Source organism: Bemisia tabaci, chromosome 10, assembly GCF_918797505.1.
Source record: "Bemisia tabaci chromosome 10, PGI_BMITA_v3".
NCBI lineage: Eukaryota > Metazoa > Arthropoda > Insecta > Hemiptera > Aleyrodidae > Bemisia > Bemisia tabaci.
The window spans coordinates 37,732,949-37,746,835 of NC_092802.1; the positions used below are offsets into that span (position 1 = coordinate 37,732,949).

At 42.1% G+C, this 13,887-nt stretch overlaps 1 protein-coding gene across 3 annotated transcripts in view; it reads left to right on the forward strand.

Annotated features, from left to right (window-relative positions):
• gpp (DOT1 like histone lysine methyltransferase grappa) overlaps positions 1 to 13,887 on the forward strand; it is a 135,023-nt gene that overhangs the window by 31,583 nt on the left and 89,553 nt on the right. For all 3 annotated transcript variants that reach the window (XM_019056541.2, XM_019056540.2, XM_019056542.2), the window contains exon 3: positions 7,591 to 7,665. In XM_019056541.2, the coding sequence (XP_018912086.2) occupies positions 7,591 to 7,665 (75 nt within the window). The remainder of the gene's footprint in view (positions 1 to 7,590; positions 7,666 to 13,887) is intronic.

A 13,887-nucleotide genomic window follows, 5' to 3' on the forward strand; every position in this document is an offset into this window, starting at 1 on the left:
TCGCGACCGCTGAAACGCGGCGCTAGTGTGAGTGAGGGCCGCCATCGCGGAGTGCGTTCGCGGCACGCACGCAGTGCACCAGCCGCGGATCCGCGGTCACCCGCCTCGAGAGCAGCGCTGCCACGTCTCGCTAAAAATCCCATTATTTTCGGTCAAAAATCGTGCGAATTCCGAGCGATCGGCAACGTTGCCAAGACGCTCCGCTCGCCAACCCGCGAAGGCTGTTCGCGGTGCGCAGCTCGCGAGAAAGTCCCCGAGCAGCGCCGCCAGTGTTGCTGGATCGCTGGAAAATTCGAGTTTTTGGCGGTGTTTATACTTAGAGTCCCTTTATACTGATAGTCAAGACAATGCGAATCCATTTCTGATTGGTTAACCGGATTTTAGGCCTTCACAGTGTCACAAACGGGAATAAAGATTACAGTTTCACCGATTGCAAATATTATAATCTGGAATGGACCGAGGAATTTCGGGTTCGACAAGGAACAAACGGAATGAGAGAAGGAACGGAGGAAGGAATTTGAGAATGGGCCGATCAATGATTACAAAAAACGTTCAATTTCTGTAATCTTTATTCCCGTTTGTGACTCCATGAAGGGTGTTGTCTTTACTCTCAGTATAAAGGGACTCTAGATTTATGATGAGGAATTTCGGTGGGTCTGTCGGCGTGGCAACACTGTTCGTTCGTCTTCGTGGCGTGGCGGCCGTGGCTGATCGGTTGCATTTGTGTGGGCGGCGGCGGTGCTGATTTCGAGGTGGTTGCGATGCAATGCGGTCGCGTTTGCCAGCGGCAGTTAATTGCACTCATTTCTTTTCCTTCTTGCATTTGTCGGAGGCGCCGATGATCTTGACAACTTCGGGATCCGAGACATTTGATCTGAGAGACCCTGCACCGCTAGCTCGTCTGCAGGATGATCTAGAGGTCCCGTATCATCCCTCTACCATGGCGTCTAGCATCAGGATTTTCCTGATTTTCTCGATTCTATCAGGATTTGATGTCAGTCCAGATTTAATCCCGATTTCATCAGGATTTGAGGAAAAAGCCTTGTTTCTCGTTTTCCCCCGTGCAACTCTTGTTCAAGCATAAATCTGACTGAATCGAGATTATTTTTTCTCCTCAAATTTTATAAGCGTCTAGATCCAAGAAAATTATTTGTTCCAGTGCTGGTCGTCCATCCAGTTGAGTCCAGCTGGGAGCACATCCCTGTTTTTTTTCTGGATGCGGGGATGACAAGATAGGAATAGAAAGCGACATGGTGGCACCCACCGATCGAAGGTTTTCATTAAACAGAAAACAAACAAAACAACTTCTAAAACTTAGGGTGAGGATCCTGACTGACCGTGAACAAATCACAATATCCAAAGCAGTCGAGGACACAAAGGACTCAATAAGACCGTTGAGTAGCAACAAATCCCAGCGATGTGAGGATGAGGTAAAGTCCCACGCGTTTCTCGGAAACAACCTGTTCAGGATCGGATTCTTTCGCTTGAAACCGCGCATCGACTTCGAATTTCCTCCGGAGCTACGGGTTTTATCCCCGCTTTTGTATGGCTGTAAATTACGCCATAGCCTTTGCTGACAAACGTAAACAAAGCTAATCCGCTAACGAAATAATAACAAAAACAAAGGAGTGTGATGTCGTACCTTCGCCCTTTCACGGATTCCCTCTAATCGATTAGTAAATCTGCTACGCCCCGGGACAGCTCCGTATAAACATTCGAGCGGTGCCGAATTTTTTATAATGATATATTTCTTATTGATAACACTGAAAAAAAAACCACATTGGATCCAGAGTCCAGACTCTTTAAAACATCGACAAGAAAAAACACTCTTGATTCAATTAGATTTTTGCTTAAATCATAAGGAAATCCGCTCAGATTAAGAGGCTTGGTTCTTGATTTAAGCAAAAATCCGATTGAATCAAGAAAATTTTTTCTTTTCGATGTTTTTAAGAGTCTGGACTCTAGTTCCAATGTGTTTTTTTTCCATTGATGAGTTATTTTAGAGGAGTTACCTCTCTAATTACTAGTGTATACATTATTCCATTAATCCATCTGATTTTTATATTTAAATACTTTTTTAATTGCCGATTTATTAGTACCGTACTTATATGTATATTATTAAAGTATCACGGTCTCTTTGAAATTCTTAGGAACGCTAGACTGGGAAAAAAAGTCTCTTGAATCCATAGTCCAGGCTCTAAGAAACTCGACATGAAAAATGTATTCCTGATTCTCGCGGGCTTTTGCTTGAATCGAGAGTCCAGCTCCTTAATTTAAGCGAATTTCCTTTGATTCAAGTTATAAAAATCCGATTGAATCAAGAGCATTTTTTTCCAGTACAGATTTAATCGGACCGCGTCAAGCTGAAAGGAACCAAGCCACATCAGCTATTGCCAACTTCAATCGGGCACTTTAACTTTTCACATGACAACGTTTGTGCGGATTTTTGTGCGAATTTTCTACATAGCACGAAGCAAATTCCTTACAAATGTCCAAGGAATCTGCACAAACGTTCTCTTGTAAATAGTTAAAATGCCCAGTTAACTTCGGCAATAGCAGTGTAGCATTGTTCCATTCTGCCAAACGCGGTCCAATTATTAGTGAGATTCATCCTGAATTTCCAAGAGAAATATCCATGCGCTTTCAGGAAAATGAGTATCCTATCAGACGAATAGAGACTTTGCAGGTGTCTGAAATTTGATGAAATTCGTGTTTAAGTGGAAACCACTGAGTGAACTGAACACGAGGATACCCTCGGTTCGTGACTTGAACCATTATTTAAGAAGATATGACAAATGATTTAATCTGCTAAAATACGTGTGTTTAAATGGGAAATGCCGCCAGATGACGTCACTAGGCCGTGCATTTTTTCACTTTGAAATCTATTTTTATACTATTTCACATATCAGAAAAAAATTATAGGAAAATACTGTGAAATCAGCTCTCTAAGCACTTTCAGATGAAGCAATAAAACAATTGCATACAAATTCTCCATTCCGACAACATAATTGGAATCAATTGGATTGCATTTTGCAAAAAGGAACCAAGAGCATTCCAATGTCGCTAAGATTGTGCAAATATTTTTACCTTGCAAATATAAACTGATCATCTAAACAATATTCATCTTTACTCTCAATAAACTATAAATTCATGACGAAAATTACCTTCGTAAATCCAATTTTTTGAGTGATTTCAGTAATTGTATTGCAAAGAATGTCAATGGACCACTAGACAAGGTACGAATTTAAGCAATCTGATACATGTTTCTTATCCAGAATTTCACGTAAAACACGATTCGCGCAACGAAAATTACTGAAACTAACTCCTAACGAAGATATTATCGTTTTTATTTCACATTGGTTATGAGGAATTTGAACTGCCCGCTCTCAAGAAACTCAAAGCTCTACGTGAGTCAAATCGCTCACTACAACGGTTTCAAAAGCTTCTCAATCGAGCAATGTTCATTTCCCACCATGTGTTGTTCAAACTATAGGTAAGCAATTTGCTATAGCTGAGCCAAAGCGTCAAGATTGAGGTTGCCAGATTTTTATATAGCAGAGACTGTCATAATAACATTTAGCGCGCGATGTGAATCACGTAGAGAATTGAGTTTTCAAGAGCGGGTGGTTTGAATTCACGCATCATGAATCAATAAATATCTTTGGAAGGAGTTGAATTCGGTAATTTTCGTTGTGCGCGTCGTGTTCTACGTGAAATTTTAGTTACGAATCATGTATCAGAATGCTGAAATTCGTACCTTGTCTAGTGGTCCATTGCACAATCCTAGCAACGTAGGAATGCTCTTGGTTCCTTTTTGCAAAATGCAATCCAATTATTAGTGAGGTTCCTCCAACAATTGCAAGAGAAATATCCATTCGCTTTCAAATGAGCATCCTATCGGATGATTTCTGGCAACATCGCAATGTTTATACGGTGTTTTTCCTTTTAGGACGCCCTTAAAATAAACATGATCCCTCGCCGAGTGGCCATCCCTGTGAAAACGGGGCCGCGCGGATCAACAATGCCTTTGGTTTTTTTGTCGTTGTACACTTGTTAACGCGACCGTTCCGGCTGTCAACGCATCGATGTTCGCACCAGGTGCTCGGCTCGCCCGACCCACCCCTCGCCCTCGGATCCGATTGGGGCAAGGGTTGAAAATCCACCGCTCAATTCAACCCCCGTGACCTGCTGAGTGCCGCGGTAACCCCACGCATAGCACAAGCGGACCTGTTGTTATTCCACCCTCGTCGGAATGCGGAGGTGTTGAAAAAATAAGGTAATTAGAATGGGGACCCAGTGCGAAAGTGGATCAAGGCTAAGCCTTTTAGAGCAAGGGGAGTGTGTGCCGCTCTCTGATTGGCTCATTAGGCTTTTTCATGCGGCGTTTACGGACCGAGACGTCGTTTTTTAGTGATACAAGGTTGCCACAGTCAGGGAAAACCGGGAAATGTCAGGGAAAATTTGTTCATCACCTTCATTTGCTCTCTAGAATTGGTTTGATATTTTGAACAAGAAATGCCTGAAAACTATTTTCAATTATAAGCCTTCTCAACCATTTATCACGTCTTCAATTGTCGTGGAATTTCACCGAAATATGTCAGGGAAAATGACGAAAATGTCGAAAATGTCAGGAGAAATTTGTTACATCACCTTCATTTGCTTCCTCGAATGGGTTTGAGATTTTGAACAAGAAATTTTGCCTGAAAACTATTTTCAATTTGTCATCTCAACCATCCGTCACATCTTCAATTGTCAGGGAATTTCACCAAAATGTGTCAGGGAAATGTCTGGGAATTTCATTCTCTAAATTCTGTGGCAATCCTGAATTGAGTATTTCTCCTCACAGCTTACGTCGAATACACTACGTTGTCTATTCAAAGTTCCTAGAATCAACTCAGAGATGAAAGATGAGCTCAAACTTTTTAATTTAAAGGTTCGGTTTGGTCACGCAACTAAACTAACTCTGCGGCAAAGCGTGCGGTATCAGGATGGACTGAAGGCGTTAGTCCAAAGCGCGCGGAGCATCCTTACCTCTTTTCTGAATAAGATATTTCTTTGTAAGTTAGGTTCGGTTTGGTTACGCAACTGAACTAACTCTGCGGCAAAGCGTGCGGTATCAGGATGGACTGAAGGCGTTCGCCTGAATTGTTCGGAGCATCTGCACCACTGTTCTTTGCAGGAAATCAACGCCCTAGATCATTTTTGAACCTCATATTGATATCAGGAACCGATTTTCATGGGTCTTCCATAAAATTGCGTACATGCATGAAGGAACTAATGCCCTCTGTGTACTCACCCCGTCATTCATCGGTCGCCATCTGGTTAATTTTATTCGATTTTTTGCCAAACAAAAATCAATTAAAGCATTTTCTGGATTGCATTTGAAAAAAGGAGCCAAGAGTATTCCAATGGTGCTGAGATTGTGCAACTTCTTTTGTCTTGGAAGAAAAGCCCTGATCATCTGTAATCATTCTCTATTCTATACGCTAAAATCTGTAAATTTAAGACAAAAATTACCCTATAAATTTCATATTTTTGCATGATTACAATAGTTTTATTGCAAAGGGTGAAGTTGCCCAATCTTAGGAAAATGGCATTGCTCCTGGTTCCTTTTCGCAAAATGCAATCCAGCTCATTTTATGCACGATGAAAATCATTCACGCGTGAGTAACACATCGATTTCAGATGTCCACCCGGCACGAATACGGAAAAAAATAAATTGCTGATTTAACAATCCAATTGCAAAAAAAAAGTGACTGCAATGTTTCAATGTTGATTTCACAAGAAGGAAATGCTACTTTAACCACCCCCGTGGTTAAATTAGCTTACAATAGTGGTTAAAGTAGCATTTTTTTGTTGTGAAATCTAAGTTGAAACATTGCAGTCACTCTCTTTTAGCAGTTGAATTGTTTAATAAGCAATTTAATTTTTTCCGTGAAGTCACGTCCTTTTTCCAACGTGGTGGCCGCCGGTGCAATTGCGTGCTTTTTCCCCGCGACGAACGGAGCTGTGCAAGTGTGCAACTCGCATCGGGTCGCCGAGCCGAGCGCGGCCGCAAAAGTGGGTCGGGTTTACACTGTACAGTTAGTTCATCACGCTGCACTTTCTTCTTACTCCTTTTCCTCCCCCCCCCCCCTCATCCTCCCGCCATTGCACCGGCGTCGGATCTCGTGCGCCGTTTCCTCGTCGCTCCGAAATCCCCGCATTTTTCGGTTTTCCGGCCCGAGGCGCCGCTTTCGCCGGGTTCCGCGTCCTTGACCTGCGGGCTGATAATTGAAATTGATAGATAAAGCAATGGACAAAGAAGACCACACTGAAAAAAAATTCTCGGCGTTTTTACCACGGTCCGTTGGTACCTTTACCATCTCACTTTTTTCACCAATTATTGGTAATTTTACCAAGACAGACTGAAAAAAACAGTAAAAATACCGGTTTTTAGGTAAGCTTACCACTTTTATTGGTAATCAATTCCCGGTAACTTTGCCATTTTATCTCGGTAATTCTACCGCAGTCGATAAAAAATATTGGCGTTATTACCAAGGTCCAGTGAAATTACCGAGAAAGTTCAATAATTTCACCGAGATTTCTCGGTAAAATTACCAATTCCATAAATGGTAATTTTACCAAGAAAAAACTGGGATCAAATAGAACCCTGAATTCTTGGTAATTTTACCCTTTTCTTAAATACACAGAAATTTTTTTTCCAGTGCAAAATGATATGAAGGGATCCTATCGGTGAAAGCAGGTGGTTGCAATGGACAAAGGTAAACTAACGGCAACCCCCGAGGAATCCGATAGTTAATCCATCATTTACCTCTATAAGAACCACCCATTTCAACCAGTAGGATCGCTCCATACTCCCGATGTCCTCTTTGTCCATAGCTTTATCTATAGATTTCAATTATCGGCCCGCTGAGCCAACCAGGGAAGGGGGACGTTAAGCGGAAAGCTTCACTCTGCTGGACATGTGATGGAATTTTATTTCTGAGGAAGGCGATGGAATTTCATTTCTGAGATAGGCGATTTCGTCCATATGTTTAAATTTTCTCTCTTATATATCAGGGTTCGTTACGTCTGGAAAAGTTTTTGGCATATATGATTTTTTCTTCTCCCTTAAAATCTTAAATGTCCTTGAACTCTTGAAGATTGTTTTAATGCACTTAAAATTCTTCGTATTTGTCAAGTCGTTCCTAGTCATCTCTTTAACGACCACTTTTGGATCGGTCCTTTTTTCATTGTTGTTAAAACAACCCAAATCACCGTTTTACAGACGGAAGCATGTGTCCTCATACCAAAGTAGCGAAAACCACTCGCGCAATTTTAATTTTACACGTAAAGGGCAGCGAAATATATCTTCATGATTTTATCAATTTTTGACGGCAATAAATGGAAAAACAAAGAAAGGTTTTCGAATATGAATGCATAGATCTTGAGTAGAAATTGTGCAATGTACAAATGCAGTTAGGTTTTTTTTCTCGTCTGCAAACCATACATACAGCATTGTCGAGAATGATAATATCATTATTCATTCATTTTATCGTCTTAATCACTTGAAGCATTTTCTAATATCTTCTCTCTTTCTGTTTTCAGATGGGTCTGCGAAGATTTCCCGGATCTTAAACTGCCTTTAGAAACTAATATTCTTTCTGATTACAATACTAGGAGGTGAGTAATGCATTGATCTGATCTATACTTTTATTTTACGAATTTGATCCGATTAATTGGTCCTTTCACAAGTCACAACGATACGAAGACTCGCCTTGTAGTTCCCTGTGGAACGTTTAGTCAACGACTTAGAATTCAAGGGAAATATTTACGGCGCTTCTTGAGGCAGATTTTTCCGAGAAGACGCACAAATCAATATGCAATTTTAAGACAACCGGTGCAGTGGCGTGGCGTAAATTGCGATATATCGATTGTTATGCCATTTAAACCTATGGTAAAGAATCGATTATTAAGGTGTTCGCTGCGAACACCCTATTTATCGATCCTTTTCCATAGGTTTAAGTGGCATAACAATCGATTTACCGTAATTCACGCCACGCCACTGAGCCGATGCCTTCGAGTTATGTCACCTCTCCCAGGCGTCCATCGCACCGCACCGCGTCCATGCCAAATTTTCTCGAAACTTCAAAAGTTCCGCAGTTACCGACCGAGAACTTTGAAGTTGAAAGCGTCCGAAACTAAGAAAAAACGCCGTACGAGCCTTCAGACGTTGCCTAACTTCCTTCGATAAATACAAATTCAAGGGGAATCTATGCATGTTCTTCCTCAGATTTTTCAAGCAATTTTCTTCGCCATTTAGTGTAAAATATGAAAACAGAAACAAATTAAAATACTCGTAAATTTCGAGTTATGTCACCTCACCGAGGCATCCATCGCACCGCGTCCATGCCGAATTTTCTCTGAACTTCAAAAGTTCCGCAGTTACCGACCGAGAACTTAGAAGTCGAAAGCGTCCAAAAGGAAGAAATAACGCCGTACGAGCCTTCAGACGTTGCCTAACTTCCTTCGATAAATTACGAATTTACAAGGAAATTCTCGCCTGGTTCCTCCAATTTTTCAAGCAATCATCTTCGCCATTCAGTGTAAAATATTAAAACAAGACACAAAACAAAATACTCGTTACTTTTCTCAAAAATAGATTCTGTACCAGGGGGAAATTTTGCAACCCCTGAAAGCTCATACGCCGATTTTTTTGTAGCGCGGCAGAGCAGCTGACTGTAGTTTTTTTTTTTTTTTTTTTTTTTTTTTTTTTGCGGGAGCGTCGGCGTGGCGTGGCGACTGAAAAACTGGTTCCAGTCCTCGGGTGAGTCGACTCCAAATCAGGCTGACGTCGTGCTTCGGCCAGTCCGACTGGACTCTCCTCGAGCTCCGATGGCGTGACTGCCGGCTGTTTCACGAATTCTGGTCGGACTCCAGTCCGGGATATCGCTAGGACAAGCTGGAGCCTATCCAGAGTGTGCACAGGTCGCCAGGAAATCGAGAATGAGCCATGAGGTGCGAATGGGTCTGTTGCGAACTTTTGCCAGAGCGAAAATAAGAGTTACTCTTTACAGATAATGTCTCAAAAATCACGATGAGCGCAAAATATCCAAGTCCGAAGTTTCACAGTTCGCCTTCAATTTTGCCGCACCAGCAGCAAGCATACCGGATAGCGCACGAAAAGAGACCTATTCGGAAAACATACATATTACCTTCCTCCAAAAATTTAGATGATTCCATTAAGGGGTACATACATATTGTCAATTGTGATTCGCCTTCAATTTCGCTGTGTAGGCAACAAACTCTCCGGGGAGCGCGAATAGGTGTCTACTCGGAAACACGCATTTATCTATCTTCATCGTGAAGCATTGAATGCTTCGATCGAACAGGCAGGTTGCCACAGTCAAGGAAAACCGGGAAACATCAGGGAAATTTTAAAAGGTCAGGGAAAACCGTGAAGTGTCAGGGAAAATGACGAAAATGTGAGAGAAAATTTGTTAAATCACCTTCATTTGCTTTCCAAAATGGGTTTGAGGTTCTAACAACTTTCGCCTGAAATCTATTTTCAATTATGCCTTCTTAACCATCCGTCACATGTTCAATAATTGTCAGGAAATTCTACCAAAATGTGTCAGGGAAACCGGAAATGTCAGGGAATTTCATATTCTAAATTCTGTGGCAACCCTGAACAGCTTTTCATTTACAGAGCAATTTCTTAAGGTATTATTGCAGCTCGATACATTTTTTTGTAGGTAGTTCAAGAATAGTATCCCCAACAATTAAACTGCTCTGACTCTCTAAGACACTCTGATTCCGACCGGCGACTATTTTTCGCCTGATCCAATGTCAACAGCCATGACCGTCAAACTGTAAAACAAGCCTCACGGACGGACGACACTCAGCTGAACGGAAAAGAAGAAGGAGAAGCAGAAGAAGAAGGAACGCGTGTAAAATGGGAGCTGATTTTGCGGGGTCGCGGCCGGATGATAAATTGCCCGGATTCGCGAATTGCGATTTCGTGCAGACTAGCAGGGCGTCGCACGGGCTGAAGGGGGGGGGGGCGTAGGTGGTGGTCCGTTTATCCTGGTGAGGGGGGAAGGGGCGGGCGCTAAGCACTAACCATTCCCAACGTTGCTAAGGGCGGGCGAGTGTGTCTCGGCACGCTATAATCCGACTTCGAAGGATCGATGAACTTCGTCGCGCTTTCGGTATATATACGCTTGTTCTAGTATTTGCAAAATTAGAAAACAGCACTGGAAAAAAACACATTGGATCTAGAGTCCAGACTCTTGAAAACATTGACAAGAAAAAATACTCTTGATTCAATCGGATTTTTGCTTAAATCAAAACGAAATCCGCTCAAATTAAGAGGCTTGGTTCTTGATTTAAGCTAAATCTGATTGAATCAAGAGTATTTTTTCTTGTCGATGTTTTTAAGAGTCTGGACTCCAGATCCAATGTGTTTTTTTCCAGTGCAGAGTGACAAGCACATGAAAAGTTAGGGAACCTCGCTTAACCCTGGAAAGTCAAGGAATTTTTCCCAATCCTGAAAAATGAAATAATTTTGGTGCCGAACTTAAATTTTTTCCTTCTAGCCAAAACAATGTAATTTTTCCAGTGCGAGAGACGTCATGCTTTATTTTAAAACAACGTACGCGCCATTAGTTTCCCCATGCAAAGTAAGTGTTTCTACGGATGAGCCAGAAATTTTAGTTCCTGACTGGAAACTGACGTTCAAGTGAACTACATTTTACGATTTGGAACGACAATTTCTGGCTCAGTTTCAGCCATCTTAGGCTGAATGGAGCCCTTAGGACCCAAAAATGGCGGACGCCATAAATTAATGTAATGCAAAATGACTCAAAATGTAGTTTTCTTTGCTTATCGTAACGAGAAATTTACTCAAATGCACTCTTGCGACTTCTTTACATATTTTTAAGACTAATCGTGTGCAATTTTTGAGAAAAATTATCTTGAATGTAGTAAGGTTGGCAGCAAGTACGGTTGGTGGTAACCGTCAAAAGTTGGCAATGACCCCCCTCCCATCCACAAAAACCAAAACAAAGCACCGCCATTTTTGGGTCCTAAGCCTCTCCATGGGCCCAGTGGCCATAGGGACAACGTATGCACCATTGTTTCCCTATACTTGCTTCTATCGATAAGCTAGAAATTGTAGTTCCTGGTTGCAAAATGAAGTCCAAATCATATTCACTGATTTCCAGTCTCTGTGTACATAAAGCGAATTTTCGCGATCGAATATCATTCATCAAACGAATTGATGAATGTTGAGTGATGCCGATGATAGGTGAAAGCAGGAGCCAATCAGAGTTCAGGTTTTTATTAAAAATCAAATTAAGAAAGAAATACGAAAATACGAAACACTAAAACTCAGCATTGCAAACATAGCACACTTAAAATGACAAAACACAACAACAGAGAGAAATGACGAAACGAAAATTCTGGTGGAAGATGAAGTTTCTGACAAAGATTGCATCAAATCAAAACTCGAATTCAAGTCCTCATGGCCTGGTTACACGATTAAAGTCCCATCAAATTCCGACCAAATGGTGACTGGTGCGCACCATCTACCATCAAATTTCTGCGTGTTGTTGAATAAGCATGAAATAGCACGGTTGTGTGGAAATCAGATGATGGATGAGCCCCACAGTTCCATCATCTACCATCAAATTTTTTAGGCCGCAGAAATTTGATCTAGATAACTCTCGACCGCCATCTTGATCATCATTTTGATCGGAATTTGACGGGAATTTGATCGTGTAACCAGGCCACAAGGTGAATTCGAACTTTTAAATTGATGAATTTCAACGGTCTCCGGTGAGACCAACGAAGAAGTCGAGTATCATTTCAAAAAAATGCACAATCGTCAAGTATCATTCAACGGTGAATGATATTCGATCCCAAAAATTCGTCTTTTTTTAGGAAAAATCTAAAAAAAAACGATCGTTATTCTAATCTAAATCGGGTGGCGTTTTCGATAGTGACGTCACCCGGTGACCGCATCGCTCCGCAACCGATGACGCTCACCGGTTACGCGGCACGTGCCGGGATGAAGCGAACAGCGTTGCCGGATCTGACGGAATGCCCTTAATCTTTATTGGATCAGTAGACACCAATCCGGTGGATTTGGCAACACCGCGCGGCTCATTTCGCCCGCTCGCAAGGAAAGTAGCGTCGAATGCAGCGACGTCGCTCAGTGGACGAAACTTCTGGAGGGTGCGACGCGAGATTTTTGAAGATAATTGGAAAATTTGTATTATGGTTCATCACTTTTTTTAGCCGCAGAGGTGCTTCGTGAAGCAAATTTAACGAGATAACCGAGAGAATCCTTTTTAACAGGATTGCCACAGTCAGGGAAAACCGGGATATGTCAGGCAATTTTTGTGAGTCAGGAAAAACCGGGAAATGTCAGGTAAAATGACGAAATTGCAAAGAAAATTTGTTATATCACCTTCATTTGCTTTCTAGAATGGGTTTGAGATTTTGAACAAGAAATTTTACTCGAAAACTATTTTCAATTATGTCTTCTTAACCATCCGTCACATTTTAAATTGTCAGGGAATTTCACCAAAATATGTGAGGGATTTTCATTTTCCAAATTCTGTGGCAACCTTGAATTGAGTATTTCTCCTCACAGCTCACGTTGAATACACTACGTTGTCTATTCAAAGTTCCTAGAATCAACTCGGAGATGAAACATGAGCTCTATCTTTTTAATGGAAAGGTTCGGTTTGGTCACGCAACTGAACTAACTCTGCAGCAAAGCGTGCGGTATCAGGATGCTATGGGCTGAAGGCGTTAGTCCGAATCGCGCGGAGCATCTTACCCACTTTTCTGAATAAGCTATTTCTTTGTAAGTTAGGTTCGGGTTGGTCACGCAACTAAACTAACTCTGCTGCAAAGCGTGCGGTATCAAGATGGACTGAAGGCGTTAACCCGCTTCGTGCATAGCACCTGCACCACTGTTCTGCGCAGGAAATCAACGCGCTAGATCATTTTTGAACCTCATATTGATATCAGGAACTGATTTTTATGGCTCTTCCATAAAATTGCGTACATGCATGAAGGAACCAATGCCCTCTGTGTACTCACCCCGTCATTCATCGGTCATCATCTGGTTAATTCCATGTGTGTCACAACAAAATGTGTCAGGGAAATCAGGGAACTGTCAGGGAATTTAATTTTCTAAATTCTGTGGCAACCCTGAAAGTTCGTGAGTCGTCGAAAGAAAGTTGGTAACGCCTGATTGCTCATACGGCGTTCTTCTCTAGCACGGCAGAGAAGGTATAAACTTTTTCCAAAGGGGTCCCAGATCACGATGCGTTCGACCTCTCCAACTGTGCGCGACGCCCGACTCCGCCGCCGCGGCCGGGAGAGAGAGAAGTGAAAGTGACGACGACGGTTGCGAAACGGACTGCACGAGGCGCTCTGTGGGCGTCCGAGGGGGGGGGGGGGGGGGGGTTAGGTGCAGTCGGAGAAATTCAACGTCAAGTGCGGTCGAGGGGTGAAGGGGGGCTCCAATGTTTCGACGGGAAGTTCGTTCGCGAGCTCGACTTGGAGAGTACTAGAGTACCTATATAGGGAGAGTATGGACATGTCGAAAATTTTGAGGTTAGGTGATGGAGCTCTTAGACCCCAAAAGGGTAGGCAATCCATGAATTCAAATTATCCAGAGTGATTTGTAATCACGATTGAGGAGCATTCCGGAAACAAAGGGAAAGGGTGACACAAAATGCGCGTTTGCACAGAAACATTTCTGCAAGTTTTATTTAAAATTAAGCAATTCGTAGTTTAGACTATACTGCACTTTGATGGAATGGTTCGTGAATTTACGTATCAGACCTGAGGAGCCAATGCATGTGATGAAATTACTTCATAGGCGGT